Source organism: Delphinapterus leucas, chromosome 20, assembly GCF_059928025.1.
Source record: "Delphinapterus leucas isolate spDelLeu-1000000601 "Yukka" chromosome 20, BTC_Dleu_Yukka2, whole genome shotgun sequence".
Lineage (NCBI taxonomy): Eukaryota > Metazoa > Chordata > Mammalia > Artiodactyla > Monodontidae > Delphinapterus > Delphinapterus leucas.
In genome coordinates this window covers 43,997,901-44,014,607 of record NC_143148.1, presented here as the reverse complement: position 1 = coordinate 44,014,607, position 16,707 = coordinate 43,997,901, and the positions used below count along the sequence as shown (strand labels likewise).

The window sequence follows — 16,707 nt, the reverse complement described above, 5'->3', positions numbered from 1 at the left end:
TCTTCACGTATTTCTCCCAACCTCCCACGCACCTCATACTATTTGTTAAAAATCCCATTAAATGCTGTTGCAAGCAACACCATCTAATATATGAGCATCCAAAAGGCTGAAACTAAATGTGTGGGGAAAAATATGCTGAGAAAACACAAAACAAAGGTCAGCTGGGGAAGCTATGTTAATGTCAAACCAAACAGATTTTTTTTTTTTTTGCGGTATGCGGGCCTCTCACTGTTGTGGCCCCTCCCGTTGCGGAGCACAGGCTCCGGACGCGCAGGCCCAGAGGCCATGGCTCATGGGCCCAGCCGCTCCGCGGCATGTGGGATCTTCCTGGACCGGGGCACGAACCCGCGTCCCCTGCATCAGCAGGCGGACTCTCAACCACTGCGCCACCAGGGAAGTCCCCCAAACAGATTTTTTAAATGATTTTTAAAATTCAGGCATATTTATTAATACATACAGTCAAATTCACCCTTTTTAAGGGTGCAGTTCAGTGAGTTTTAACAAACGCATACAATCGTGTTACCACCACCACAGTCAAGACATAAAACATTTCCATCGCCCCCCAAAACTTCTTGGTGCCCTTGGCAGTCAATCCTCCCCTCAATTCCCAACAACTGCTGACTGATTTCTGTCCCAATAATTGTGCCTTTTCCAGTATGTTATGTAAATGGAGTCACATAGAATGTAGCTTTTTGTGTCTGGCTTCTTGCACTTAGCATAATGCTTTTGAGAATCACCCATGTTGTTGTAGGGTGTTCCTTTTTATTGCTCAGAACAAATAAATTTTAAGAGAAAAAACTCTAGAAAAAGAGAAGATCGTGAGATAAGGATAAAAGGTTCAATTCGCCCACAAGACGTACTTCAAATTTGCATTGTGGACAAAATAACCTTGAAATACATAACGCAGAAATTCATGGGAATTCCCTGGTGGCACAGTGGTTAAGAATCAGCCTGCCAATGCAGAGGACACAGGTTCGAGCCCTGGTCTGGGAAGACTCCACATGCCGCGGAGCAACTAAACCCGTGCGCCACAACTACTGAAGCCCGTGTGCCCAGAGCCCCACAAAAGAGAAGCCACCTCAATAAGAAGCCTGCGCACCGCAACAAAGAGTAGCCCCTGCTCACTGCAACTAGCCAAAGCCCGTGCCCAGCAATGAAGACCCAACGCAGCCATAAATAAATAAATACATTTATTTTTTAAAAAAGGAAAGAAATTCATGGATATAATCTGGCCCTACCTGTTACTGCTGTCACCTCCTATTTTCCCTTCACTCCCTCCACTCCAGCCAGACTGGCCTCCTTCAACTCCAAAGGCACGCTCCCAGCTCGGTTCCTTTGCAAGAGCCATTGCTCTGCCCAACATTCTTCCCTGAGATAGCCTCATGGATAAATCTCTCACCTTCTTCAAATCTTTGCTTATAGGTCACCTTCTTAATGATACCTCTCTTTTTGTTTGTGTTTTGCGGTATGTGGACCTCTCACTGCTGTGGCCTCTCCCGTTGCGGAGCACAGGCTCTGGACGCGCAAGCTCAGCGGCCATGGCTCACGGACGTAGCCGCTCCGCGGCATGTGGGATCTTCCCGGACCGGGGCACGAACCCCTGTCCCCTGTATCGGCAGGCGGACTCTCAACCACTGCGCCACCAGGGAAGCCCTAATGATACCTCTCTTGACTGCATTATATAATTGTGCATCCTGCTATTGTGTAATACATTTATATATATATTTTTTCACGTGGATCAAATTTGTTTTTTAAATAATGAAGATCAATAAAACCAGAAAAAAGAGGAACACTCTGGGATTCCACACTACTACAGATGCCAAGGCAGGCAACTTTTCCAGAAAGGATGAGTCCACAAGGTGAAACTTGCAGACAAGTCAGCTGGCCTTTTGTGGCTGTAATTTTGGCAGAATGATAGAGGCGGATGCTAGAATGAAGCGAACTAATACACAAATAGAGATAAGGACGGGAGACCCATAGAATATTAAGACTAATATCTTCACTATATTTTCAGTAAGTTATGGGTACATAACAACTTCAGGAACCCCTGTGGCATGTAGAGCGTAAAGCAATAGAAATTCCTTGCTTCAGTTCTGTGACTATTTTTACCTAACGCAAAATGAAAAAGCTAAATATAGAATTGTTCCAGTGTTTGAAAGGAGTCGTTCTATTTAGGTTATGGAGCATGCCTTCATAAAGACAGTCACTAAACCAAACCCCAAATCTCCACTTCCACAGACCTTGGCACTTTCAAAAGGAGTCATCCAGTGCCAACAGAATCCTAAAGGAAAAGTCTAACCTCACCTCACCAAACCACAACCACAAACACCATGGCTTCAGCAACCCTTTCCCCCACCATCCACATCTGTCCAAAGCATTTGCAGTCAGTTCTATTCCAATCTTTGATCATCCCATACCCAAACTGCTCAAGCTCCCATGACCAAAAAATCCTTTCTCTGAGATACATACTCTTTTTATTGGTTTCTCTCTAAACTCTTTCCCTTTCAATCACAATTTTCTGGGACTGAGAAGTGCTAAAATCCAGACACAGATCTAGTTAAAATACAATAGAAATTTCACCCCGTCCCCTAAATCGTGGAGACACTTATATTGGCCCCATTGTTCACTGTCAGGAATACACTTTGATTTGCTCTGTATCTCCTAAGTTTGTTTTGCTCTGCATTCCTCCTCCTATGGATACGCTTTTAGAGGAATGACTCCGTCCCAGTTCCACAGAGCCTGCTAAGCACTGATCACAACCGTCATGGGGGATGCTACCTTAAAGTGACAGCTTCATAAGCTGCTCCCCTCCTGCATTTCTTATTTCCATGAACGGCGTCTCAATCCAAGAGCCTGGGAGTCCTCTATATGCCTCCTCATCCTCCACCCTGTCTCGCTAGTGAGTCACCCAGTCCTGCTCAATGATTACACCTCCTATAGGTCTTTCTCCTATTTCCTCCCTAATCTACCACCACCCACAGCTAGTCATCCACTCCTATCTCACCAGTTCCCACAGCAGTCCTCTTATTGGTCCCTGAGTCTAGCCTCAACCTCCACTGTGTCAGACATTCCTACCTTCTTCTATTCCACATGTGTCCCTTGTCCTGTCCCCTCACTGCATGGGCTAGAAAACTCTTAGACTACCATGCCCCTAGGTTCTGGAAGTGATTTAGGTTGCACCAATGAGAAGCTCTTGCAGGAGATTTGGAAAGCAGAAGAAAGGGAGAGACCACTCTTCTGGTGGTGGTGATGGCTGTCAGTAGTTCCAGCAGTCTCCCTGCTTCACTGCCTGGACACCACTTCATGCACATGCAGTGGCTGGAGGGGCAGAAGTTTCCTGACATCTGTCTGGATTGCCATCACAGTACTATGACCTTGAAACCAAGGATGAGGAGGGCCTCATTTCTCCTCCAGCCCACCCAGTGACTTTTATAAATACCTAATTCCCCATATTAAATCCCTTTCTGCTCAAAATACCTAGAGTGGTTTCTGTTTCCTGCAATGAACCCTAACTGATACAACTTCAAATTCATCCAGCAGATACTTACCTGAATAATTTACCACAGAAATAACACAACATGCCCTTGCTCAGAACTCAGTGGTTTCCTATCTCCAAAGAATAAAATCTGAAGTCCTCAGCAAAGCATAACCCTTTGTGAACTGGTCTCACCTTCTTACCATCTCCCACAGCGGGATCAGCATTCTGTAAAGGGCCAGACAGTGAATATCTTAGGCTTTGCAGACCATATGGTCTCTGTCACACCTATTTAACTCTGCCATTGTAGCGTGAAAGTACCCATAGATAATATGTAAATGAATGAGTATAGCTGTATTCAAATAAAATTTTATTTACAAAAAGAGGTGGTCAAGAGAATAAGAAGACAAGACATAGACTGGAAGAAAATATTTGCAAAAGACATATCTGATAAAGGACTGTTATCAGAGCTCTTAAAACGCAACAATAAAGAAAGGAAAAACCTGATTTAAAAAATGGGCAAAAGACCTGAACAGACACCTCACCAAAGAAGATATACAATTGGCAAATAAGTATTTGAAAACCTGCTCTACCGCGTACATCATCAGGTAAATGCAAATGAGATACCACTACATGCCTATTAGAATGGCCAAAATCTGGAACACTGACAGCACCAAATGCTGGTGAGGATGCAGAGCAACAGGAATTCTCATTCATTGCTGGTAGAGATTTAAAATGGTACAGCCATTTTGGAAGACAGCTTGGTAATTTCTTACAAAACTAAATATACTCTTACACTCTTACCATACAACCTAGCAATTGCTCTCCTTGGTATTACCCTAAGGAGTTGAAAACACATCCACAGACAAACCTGCACAGGGATGTTTACAGCAGCTTTATTCATAACTGTCAAAACTCAGAAGCAACCAAGATTTCCTGTAGGTGAACGAATAAACCATGGTACATCCAGATAATGGAATTTTATTCAGTGCTAAAAAACAAATGAGCTATCAAGCCATGAAAAGACATGGAGGAACCTCAAATGCACATTACTAAGTGAAAGGAGACAATCTGAGCTACAAACTTTATGATTCCAATTATATGACATTCTAGAAAAAGGCAAAACTATGTAGACAGTAAAAGGATCAGTAGTTGCCAGGAATTAATAGGGAGGAAGGTATGAATAGGCAAAACACAGGAGATTTTTAGAGCCCCGAAAGTATTCTGCGTAATACTATAATGGTGCATGCAAGTCACTATACATTTGTCAAAACTCACAAAGTGTACAACAGCAAGAATGAACCCTAATATAAACTATGGACGTTGGGGGGTAAAGTCCCTCATTATCATTTGGGATAATGATGTGTCAATGTAGGTTCAGCGATTGTAACAAAATGTACCACTCTAGTGTGGGATGCTGATAGCAGAGGAGGCTGTGTGTAAGTGGGGCAGGGGGTATATGGGAAATCTCTGTACCTCATACTCAGTTTTGCTATGAACCTAACACTGCTCTAAACAAACAAACAGGTGGCAGCCTGGATGTGACCTGCAAACAATGGTTTGCTTCAGCTATCATCCTGAATATCTATGTGTCCACGTTACCAAATGACTAATATGTCCTCGAATATGCCAAGTTCTCTTTTTCCCCATTGCATTTTCCCACGCTGCTCCCTCAGCCTGAGTGACTTCCCTTACCCCCACTTCAATGGTCTGCAAACTCCTTAAAAGTACAGCTCAAATGTGTGAGGTTTTCCCCTAAACCCCGCCAGGTGGATTTAGGTAAACTTTCCACTGCCTTCACTCACCATCACTATGGGGTCCATTGCACTAAACTAGAATTCTCACCTGTGACTCTGTCTCCTACTGGGTGCCAGTCCTCGATGTCAGGGGCCGTGGCTTTTCTTTTTTTTTTTCGGCTTTTCATCTTTTTATCACCACAACCTAGCTCACAGCCTGGCACTCATGCCTGTGGAACAAATATTGCCTCCAATCGCAGATACTTCGGATACTTGCCTTACTTTCTGGCACATACCACACCTCTCTGGGCTCAGAAGAGATGCCCAGTAAAGACCAATGAAATAAATGGATCTGAATAAATAAACATACAATAGGGAATTCCCTGGCGGTCCAGTGGTTAGGACTCTGTGCTTCCACTGCCAGGGCCTGGTCGGGGAACTAAGATCCCACAAGCCTCGCAGCATGGCCAAAAGAAAACAAAAAAAATGTACAATAATGTATAATGCATAATTTTAATTAGTGCAGAATTAATAAATAATAATTTATTAATAAATTAATAATTAATTAATTAATATATAAATTAATGTGCAGTTAATCTCCAGGATAACTTTTCAATGTCTGCCTTTGAGAACGCAGTGGGGCTCCTGTCCACAGTCTCAATCCTATTCCTTATACACCACCTGCTCAGAAGAGAGCCCTGAAAGCTCCTTGTGTGCAGGGACCAGATCTTAGTTATCAATGAACAAGTAAATGAAGTACACGTATTCCTTTTCTTACTCCTTTCTCATCCCCAGTAATCGTAGTGAGGCTAGAGCTAGATTTTAAGTAAAAGCTATTGGATGGGAGGCCTGAACTGTAAAGATGCTGGGTTCAGTGTCATGCTGACAGGGTGACATCGCCACATGACTACAGTTCCAAATCAATTAGCCTTTAGTCATCTCAGTGGAAGGACAGGTGACAGTAGCCAACAATGACAGGGTGCCCGAAGGCTCAGTTCCTATCCACCCCTCATTACCCCATTAGTTTTGCTTCCCAGGACTCCCAGCAGTGTTCCCAGCAGTCTCAGGCCCCGTTAAGTTTATTTTTCTTTCCTTTCTGGGCTAGGCTGTCTGCAGACACAGCTGATGAGCTATTTAGAGCTCACCAGAGACCTTGCGCCTTTCTATGCTGCCGAGATTACAGCTCTTTTACATCTCCAGAGGTCACTGATGCCAAGGCAAGGGAGTCAATAAATCGGATATGTTTTCATCAAAGCAGGATAAAAAGGGAGAGAGGAAAGGAGGCTGGATGAAAACTTATTACAGGAGGGTCTGAACTTTCACATGTAAAAGAATCGTGTGGGAGTTTGTTAAAATCTAGATTCCAACCAACACTGCCCAGTAGTGACAGTTGATGGAGGATGGAGGCCTGCAGCCCTTCACACAAAACACATGCACACACTCACGCACATTCACATATACTCTTACAATAAATATGTACATAATACATAATAAAGAAAAATTATTTAAGCCCCTATGTCTAGATTCTTAACCAAGATCCCTTTCACAGTTTTCAGACCTATTAATGAAAAACTTTAGGAACCTAAAAGCAAATTCAATGCATTCTTCCATTTGTTGGTACCATTTCCCTGTATGACGATGGAAAATCTACGGGGATTCTAGATGGAGGAGCTAGTTACTCAAGTCAGAAGAAATCTTAAGGCTATGCTTGGAGCAACAGCAGTGCTCACGGGCAGTCCTATGGTTTCACCCATTAGGTGACATCACCTTAACTCCCTGGTTTCATGTAATAGCTGAGGAGTGGGGAAAAAATCACAAGTGATGAAGAATCGGCAAACCACAGAGGGACTCCAACGTCCTGGCTTTTCTAACCTAGCGGTAGCTCTGAAGAAAGCTGCCGGTACCAGAGTGGATCCCCTTGCTGGGTTCTTTCCCCCTCCACGTCCACCACAGCACTAGCTCCTCTAGTTCACTAGTTAGCACCCTCACGTGTTAGCCCCTAAGACACTGTACTGAACCTTTGGACAGTGGACAAGTCTCTCTGCAAACCCACGCCCCCCCCTCGCCTCGGTCTCTCCCTCTCCACATGCTCCTCTCTCCTCTTTCTGAGCTTCCCGTGACGCTCGCCATTTCATATACATCGTGTACGCCACGAAGACTGTGCGCTCACTGTGGAGAGCAGACACCATGTTTCTGGCAGGCCTCGTGCAAGGCGATGTGTGCATGACACCGGGCACACATGAGAACTGCAAAGCCTGAATTGACTTAGGCACGGTTCCCAAGCTGGCCCTCATTCCAGCAAAATAAAATAAACACTGGGGGATTATTAAAGGGTGTGGTAGGCCCTCCCCGTGCCAACTAGCACACACTCTCCCAGGGGGCTCCATAACACACTGGAATAAGGAACGCTGGCTGAGGACACAGGGCAGGACGGCACACTCACAGACAGAGCCCCGGGTACACCACGTAATGGTCCCTGCTCCAAACACCAAAGGGCCTCCTGGGCCCCCAAGATTACTGCTGTTCTGACACATGATCTGGCAGTGACCAGCTTTCATCTGGAACCCTTTCCCAAGGCCCAAACTAAATTCTCCCACCTGAGATTTCTAAGTAACAGGAGCACAGCCAACAAGGCCAACGTGAAGCTTCGCCTTAGAATCACTGGCTCCACTGCTATAAAGATAAACTGTGCAGAAGAGAAATGAGTGGTCATTATCGAGCCTGGAGAATCCCTAAGTTCTGAAATCTGTCTACCTCGATGCCACGCAACAATCTCTCCAACCTAGCACCATCACTCTACAGTTTACCTAGGTTGGTGGATGACAGTCTTTGTATTATGAAGAATACAGTGTAAACCAAAGAATATATTAAATATATAGTCAATTGAAAAAAGAATAATAAAATGAACACCCAGGGCCAAGAAATAGCATCCCCCATACCCAGAAGCTTTCACTGTGCCTTTTCCTCATTAAACCCACCAGTGACAACCATCCTCCTGAATTCAGGGTTAATTAGCATTCCCTTCCAATTTTTATAGTTTTACCACCTATGAAGGTATCCATAAAAAATACATGGTTTCAGTTTACATTTTTGAACTTCACATAAATGACATCATACTATATATTTTTTCTGTGATCTGCTGCTCTTGTTCAACATTATGTTTCTGAAGTTCTGCCACAGTGACGCAACTATCTTTCCTCCATTTTTGTTATGGGGCGGCATTTCATTGTAGGACTAAACAACGATGTACAGTGTTAGCTCTTTCTTTACTCAGCCAGACCCACCGACTGGATACTAACATGGTCTGTCTGCTAATAAATTTATGCCATCGGTGGCGATCCCGTGCTGGCTTCCACGTGGCAGCTCAGATGGCAAAACAACTAGAGATGTTTCACCTGATGATCCCTAAATAATGAGAAAGATCCCAGTAAGAGACGGAGCTTTGAGGCCTTGTTTAGCAAGCACGTGGTAGCTTTGCTGGATGAGCTTGGGTAGATGAACCTTTAAGATAAAACTCTTACACGGTTCCAGTTCTATGGCTGTATAAAGCAGGGGAAGGAGAGGAAAAGGCTGCTTTCACATTGTAATCTTCACCTTCACGGGCACATCAGAGCACCTTTGATCATGGAGAACAGCACCCAAGTCCAAGAAAAACCTACCATTCAGACGGCGAAAGCTAAATATTTAGTCTGGGAGGCGGCAAGCAGAAGCCCGTCATTCTCTCTGCCACAGGAAACCAAGGACAGCGGAGGACTGTCCCTGAATCCTGAACGTTAGATTCACCACCCTCCGAACTACAGTCTCCTGGACAGGAATGCTTCAGTAATGCCGTGCTTCCCAGGTTTGGGTGTGGGGATGTGGGGCGCAAGACAGTCTCCAGATGCAATTCCTGGCCACCTTCACTGAGCGCTCCCAGTGTGCAAGGCCCTCAGACTGACAGAACTCATCTCAGTTAATCCCTACAATGACCCTGTGAGGCAGGCGATGTCCCCATTTCATGCCTGAAAAAACTGAGAGGCTGAGCATTTCAGTGACTTGTCCAATATTGTATAGCAAGTAAATGACAGGCCAGGATTCAATCTACATCTGATTCCAGAGCCTCACACTCATCCAGCAGACTACTCTGTGTGCACGGTGACCTTCGTAAATGCGGCAGCAGTGGGGAAAGGGGGCTCCTAAGGATGCAGAAGAGACTGCCTTGGGGCCATACATCCAAAAGTGTTTGCTGCTGAATGGCAGTAGGTTCCATGCGAACACACAATAAATACTTAGATGGAAGAGGCCTGTGAAAATTCAGAGGCCATGCATGGAAAATGCTGCAGTAGCTGGGCAGGCGGAGGAGGACTCCCACACGGCTTCAGCTACCTAGAAGGCAATTTGCCCACTAACAATTAACTAGCATTGAACGTCCGCCATGTGTTATGGGCAAAAATGCGCCCGATTTTCTGTTGAAGTCTGCCTGCTGCTGTAACACTCAAGAATCCTCAACACATCAGCAAAGAAGGGCTATCCAGACATGTAAATTTCAAGGTCTATCAACTAGAGAACTTCAGAGAGCAGCAAATAGGTCAAGAACTTAAGTCCAAATGTTAAGAGCTGAACACTGCCCTCCAGCCCCAAATTAAGTGACATCAGTTGTGTTTGACACCAATTTTCCAAGTCAGCTAAAAGACCAAGATGGTAGTTACTAGCACCAGAGCCAAGAAGGCATCATTCTCAGAGTGAATGTCTGAGGTGTTCCTCTCCACCAGCTACTCACCACTGAAGAGATTTTCTTTTCTCTAGCTCTGGGCGCCAATCATGCCTTTGTTGATATAAGATTTGCCAGTTATATCGTTGGTCCTTACCCTGTGAGAGTCAACTACTTATCTCAACCTTCAAATCACTCTTCTCTGTGACTCGCTAGATGACTAGTCTTCATGGTATGAGGTAATTAAGACCTTTGCAGAGGCTTGGAGAAAAGATGACAGGCAAAGAGCACCTCTGCTTCTAATGATGCTATAGACAAAAGATCCAAACATCCAACCCTCTCTTGTTGCTGACACCTGGCAAGCATCAAGACCTCACAAACCCTCAAAACAACCAAATCCAGAGAGGCTGAAGGCTGTCCTCAGAGGGATCTTTCCAGATGTTGTGGGTATTGGCTAAAATATGCTTTGTTTTTAAAGCATTATTCCCCCACCGCCCGGGATTGGTTTGGGAGGATTTTTACCAGTTATTCGCCTACTCTCTGCAGATACAAACTACATTCCATATGATTCTTTTCCTTAAAATTTCCTTAAAATGTCTGGGGATTTTGTACATTGTAATAAACAATAAAACAGGTTCCCGGGACTTCCCTGGTGGTGCATTGGTTAAGAATCTGCCTGCCAATGCAGGGGACACGGGTTCGAGCCCTGGTCCGGGAAGATCTCACGTGCCGCGGAGCAACTAAGCCCGTGTGCCACAACTACTGAGCCTGCGCTCTAGAGCCTGCGAGCCACAACTACTGAGTCCGTGTGCCACAGCTACTGAAGCCCGCACACTAGAGACCATGCTCGGCAACAAGAGAAGCCACCGCAATGAGAAGCCTGCGCACCTCAACGAAGAGTAGCCCCCGCTCGCCACAACTGGAGAAAGCCCATGCACACAGCAACGAAGACCCAACGCAGCCAAAAATAAATAAATAAATTTATTTATTTAATTATTTAAAAAAGCAGGTTCCCAACCTCCTCCTCATCTCTCAAATACACTTAAAACTATTCCTCTGCCTGGGAATTCAGCGACCGTGGAGAGGAGTTTGCACCATTAACACAGGTATAAGATGGGAATGTCGGTAAATAAAATTAAGTCATTTGGGATGTATATAACAAGTATAATACAGGTCAGACTCTGTGTGCAGGAGGTCTTAACCAACACTCCAAAGGGTATCATGGATCACCCCCCGCAAATAGAAATGTACAGACAGAAAATTTCCCATACAAGGAACCACTGCTCTAAGTGTTCCTATGTGCATCCTGAAAGGATAACTGTGGCTACTGTACCTGATGCATAAAAAGCAGTCAAGCTCTGTTCAACAGTTCCGCTCAGCCAAATAACCAACTGAGTCAGTCCCAAGCTTTGTCAAGGCACCCTTGACCCTTCCGAGAATCCTGAGTTTTGTATTCCTCTCTGGGCCATCTTAACATACTTATAAGTCAGTTATAAGCTCTCTGGAAATTTCCAACAGTTTCTAACATAAATTGTTCCTCGCCGCTTCCCAACATGTTTTCAAGAGCTCTAAGCAACTTCCAGGCTCCTCCTCATTCACAAGGAGGGAGGTGTCTTACCGGGATCTCCCACCAAAGCAGTTTGTGCTGGGGGGCTGGTGCCGGTTCTCTGGAGTGACAGCCGTCCCGCTGGATTCTCTCGAAGGCGGCTGTGAACCTGGAAAAGGGAACAATCACAAAAAAAAAAGGCAGAAACGTTGAGAAGCTCACACCTCTGTTTGAGATGTGGGTACAGGAACAGCGCTAAGTGCATGTTTTAAAGTTACCCACCCCAGGGGGACACCAACGGTCCAGCAATCTGCAGCCTCCAGCATGACAAGGACAGGGGCGGCTGGGTGAGGTCTGATCAGGGCTGCGGAACAGAGGGGCTCAAACCTGGGAAACAGCTCTTCCCAAGCCCTTCAAGAATGTCTAAGGCACTTACAAGCGTGTTGCCTTATACGTTAAATGAACCACACCCCGTGAGACAGAGGATAGATGCTGGCCATGCAAAGTGGAGGCAAGGAATTGGGGCATCTCTCCACATCGCAGCAACCAGAGAGCTTTTAAAAAGCCAAATCAGATTCGATCTAAATCAAATCATGATACTCTCCTGATTAAAAACCCCTCAACAGCTTTCTACTTCTTAGGTTGAGGTTCACAATCCTTACCAAGGTCTTCGAGGCTGTGTGACCTGACTGATCTCACCTCCCAGCACCTCCTTCTCGCTCCCCACGATCCAGCTGCCCTGGCTGCCTCTGTACCCGCTGCAGGCCACGTTCGCTCCCACCTCAGAGCCTCTGCATGTGAGACCCCTCCACCTCTTACTCAGCTGCCCCTACATCCCACACCCCCCGCCTTGGCCTGTCCAAACTCCTTGTACTCCAGCAGGACTCAGTTTCCTCAGGGAAACCTTCCCTGGCCCCCCAATTTAGATGAGATTCCCCCTCAAGTAAAGGAACCTCATACCACCCAGTACTCTTCCTTCATAGATTTGTTCACAGTTACAGTTATATAATTATTTCTGTGTTTACTCATTTGATATCTAACATCCTCTGCCCCTGCCAAGTAGATCACAAGCTCTAGGGAGTAGAGACCATGTGAATTTTGCCCCTGATGTCTGGCTAGCACCTGGTCCGAGAGCTAGTACATACCAGGTGCTCAGCTGTGGATGTATGTGCTGAATGAGTGAATGATGCAGGTTTTTCTAGATGTACCAAAAGTACCCCAAGCACCACGGAGGTCAGTTGAGGGAGGATTCTCAGAAGTCAAGGCCCATCCAATCACTGAGATTCCACTCAAATGCCCTTCAGATAGATTTCAAACCCCACCCCTTGAAGCTACAGAAAGCCTGCTTGGGGCCTGGAAGGTGCCATAGTTACATCACGCTTAACAAGAAAAATTATGGAGAAAGCCAACCGGTTTTGGACCTCAGACTTCATGAAGTAATTTCCTGCTAGATCCAAAAGTGACTAATTTCAAACTAGATGAAAAGAAACAAACCGCCAACATTCAGGACAGAGCAGGAGACACTCCAATTTCCCTGCTTCTTGCCTGTATTCAGCTAGTGTGAATCTCTGAGACACACAGTTCCCCTTTTCCAACCAAGACCATCTCATAAAAGACACTCTCAAGCTCTCCAGGAAGTTTAACTGGATTGGGAAGAAGAAAAATGGGCCCAAGTAACATTTAATAAAGATGTTTTATTTTACAAAGTCCATGTGGGCTGAAAACATGTTTTTCTCTGCTCTAGAACCAAAACAACAACACGCTTACAAAGGCTTGGTATTTATTTTGGTCCTTTAACAGAAAACAGTCCTTGAAAAATCATGTCCTGATTGTGATCCATGATGCTAAGAAGTGTCAGGGGGCTTCCCTGGTGACGCAGTGGTTGAGAGTCTGCCTGCCAGTGCAGGGGACGTGGGTTCGAGCCCTGGTCTGGGAGGATCCCACATGCCGTGGAGCGGCTAGGCCTGTGAGCCACAACTACTGAGCCTGCGCGTCTGGAGTCTGTGCTCCGCAACAAGAGAGGCCGCAATAGTGAGAGGCCCGCGCACCGCGATGAAGAGTGGCCCCCACTTGCCGCAACTAGAGAAAGCCCTTGCACAGAAACGAAGACCCAATACAGCCATAAATAAATAAATAAAATTAAAAAAAAAAAAAAAATAACTGAGGCTCAAAGCAGTTAAGGGACTTGCCCAGGACCCCTAAGCCTCAGTTAAAAAAAAAAAAAAAAAAGAAGAGTCAGGGCTGGCTGTGCAGTACCCAAACCCAGGTATCTGGTAGAGAACCAAGATCTGGGCACCTCCTCTGCCCCACCCTGCCCCGCCCTGTCCCATCCCGGCACAGCCCTGGGGAGCAGGGCAGCACTCACCATCCGTCACGGCGCTGCCATTAGGCACGCTTCCCAGATCAACAGCCGGCCCGTCCAGGAAAATTGTCAGCTCACCACCCGAGACAACACCGCCTTTGTTCTCTGTCTGCAGGTTCAGGGTCAGCTGTGTGTTCTCCACTGTTGGACACAAAAAGCAACATGGATGGACAAAAGCAAATGCACACTGAGTTCAGATTCTGTAAGTTATAAGCTCCCACTTCACCGACTCTGGCTTTCCTGGCAACTTTTTTCTACATCTTCAAACTTGTCTCGTGGCACAGAAAAAGGAACGGGAAGGAATATGCCTAACTGTCACCACGGTATCAGGCTGGTGGGGAAGGCTGTGCTCATTTTTTTCTGAACATTTTATATCGTTAGGTTCACTAGGTAATTTCTACTTTATTTATTTGTTTGCTTATACCTGCAGGACCATAAGAAAAGAGTAAGAGATACTGACAGCATACAGAGGAAGAAAGCAGTTACAAATAGCATCCCCCCCACCCATAGGAAGAGGGGTGGCAAAAAGAATCGAAACAGGTCAGGAGACCCTAAAGAAACGTTATCAGGAGTCATCTCTAGATAAAGGATTTCAGGGACTTATTATTTGGGCTAAAAAGTGTTTTTTAATTTTCAATCCAGAAAATGTTTCACTTTGAAATAAGGCGGAAAAAAGTTTAAAACAACAAAAGTTCAGTACAAGCAAGTCAGCCCCATCGTTACACGGTCCTGGGTAAGTCCCACAGGGAGAGACTAGTCAACACCTGGCTCCATCAGTGAGGTGAGAAGGCAGCTCAGAGTCACCCAGCCCCTGGAACACTAGGCAAATTCAGCCCTGTGGGCGAACAAGAAACAGAACTAACTGGCACGAAGCAGAAGCACCAAACCCTAGGCAGGCTGGAAACTGCTGCACACACACCCCTGACCCCACCCACCAAGCCTGGCCGCACCGAATGGCCTCCATCCAGTTACTGCTGAGGACCCAGAGCCTCCAGTTCAGAGCCGTTCAATAATTACCAAGAAAGAGCAGCGTTTATGAGGATTTCCAAAGAGTATGCAGCCCTTCCATGCCACCCCACATCTTACAAAGCCAGACCAGGAAAGTGCCACATATTCCAACCTCCTTCCCCACCCACAGTATCCATCAAACCGCCACTTCGTTTTCTCTCTTTGTTGCTACTGTATTATTATAAGCTGGTTTTCTAGAACAAGGCAGGGTATGTATAAATAACTACCTCCATGAGCATTTCCTAGAGACAACCTCCCCTCACCAAAACAGTCTACCCTGGATCTCTCCAAGAAACAGACACAGCCCTTTAAGAACCTAGCAAAAAAAAAACAAAACAGTCTCGATCAATTCAAGGGTCTACTATAATAAGGTAGAAACCAGTTTTCCCTCATGTTTTCAAGCTCTTGAAGCACCTCTCCCTCCCCTTAACCTTTCTTCCCTGTGATGGATCTCTCCAAATCCTTTTGAGTCTGTTTTCAGTCAGTTTTACTAAGGGGCTTGGTGAGTTCCAAATATTTCTATAAAAGAACACTTGCAACCTGAAAACTAGCTCCTTCAAAAGTCCAAGAGAGGGAAAGAACTGAGGCCTTTCAACCAGCACCACATGCCCGCCGTGCAGATGAGCCACCTTGGAGATGGATCCTCCAGCCCTGGTCTAGCTCTCAGATGATTGCGGCCCAGCCAATGTATCGAGTGCAACCTCGTGGAAGATCCCAGGCCAGACTGCCCAGCTAAGCCGCTCCCAAAACCTGACTCACCGAAGCTATGAGGTAATAAATGTTTATTTATTTATTTTTCTAAAGTCAAGGAGCACCTCCCTACTCTATCATACTGAGATCCAGGGTATAAGTCCCTAGCAGACAGCAAAGCACAGAGGTCGAGGGCGGGTACCAGTCAGACAGACTGCATTCAAATCTCAGTTCTATCTAGTACTATGCGGTACTACACAAATTACTTAACTTGAGCACTGGTCTCTCTACCTTGCAAAACAGGAGCAGTAAGAACACATTGTTCAGGGAACACATGTAATGAATTAAACAGCACCTGGTAAGTTCCCAATAAACTGTTATTTTTATTATCTCCCTGTTGACTCTCCTGTTTTTAGGCTGAAAAGTCCTGATTTCTCTCAATCTAATTTTTTCATTGTATACTTGCTCTTCTCCTGACCTTTCCAAGCCTTTTTCAGCTTTCGACAACAAACTCCAAGGTCAGCAAAAATCTTCCAAGATCACCCACATACCTATCACAAGGACGTATGGTCCTCTCATCTTGTATCTAGGACACTTCCTAAAGATGTCCGGTACACCACTCTCAGGAACATGCCGGGATGAGAATTCTAGAAGGGCTCCTTAATTCCCTCCTTGATATCTCAAAGGCCATCACTTTACAAATGGAGTGTGGGTACCTTTCCCCTCCTTTCTGGAAGAATGATAATGTTCAACAGGAAGCTGGAAGAGCCCAAGGCCTCTTGCTGCTAATTTCAACCTCCTAACAGCCACCCTGCCATGGTCCTCTGACAAAGCCAGGGGCAGAGCCCACATTTTCCTCTCCACGGTCTCAACTCAAAGCTCCAACTCAGCTCTTCTGTCTGGTTTACCTGCTCATCATGTCCAGCAGTCATTATATACATATAGGCTTGGAAGTTACCTTGCAACTCTTAGAGACACATCTGACCTTCAAAAAGAGCCAGTGACAGGGGAGGTTTTTTTATTTTTTCTTTAAACTAAGCTTTTGAGAACAAAATGCTCTACTGTTCTATTTACTTAAAAGAGAAACAGTTCAGAGAGACCTCTAAGCATCACTTCAATCATAACCAAGTGATCGAAGTGAGCATCACTCAGAGCAAGACAACTCAACACCCACATATTTCCTGACATGATACAGGATGA

At 45.5% G+C, this 16,707-nt stretch overlaps 1 protein-coding gene across 9 annotated transcripts in view; it reads right to left on the bottom strand.

Annotated features, from left to right (window-relative positions):
- The window catches only part of WWP2 (WW domain containing E3 ubiquitin protein ligase 2), a 145,082-nt gene that overhangs the window by 73,167 nt on the left and 55,208 nt on the right, over positions 1–16,707 (bottom strand). For 6 of the 9 annotated variants that reach the window (XM_089902395.1, XM_022583320.2, XM_089902398.1 and 3 more), the window contains 2 exons: positions 13,813–13,950; positions 11,520–11,616 (listed from right to left, as the gene is read on the bottom strand). In XM_089902395.1, coding sequence (XP_089758521.1) covers positions 11,520–11,616; positions 13,813–13,950 — 235 coding nt within the window. Of the gene's footprint in view, positions 1–11,519; positions 11,617–13,812; positions 13,951–16,707 lie in introns of those variants that run through there. The other 3 variants (XM_089902397.1, XM_089902401.1, XM_089902402.1) reach the window with 2 other exon arrangements.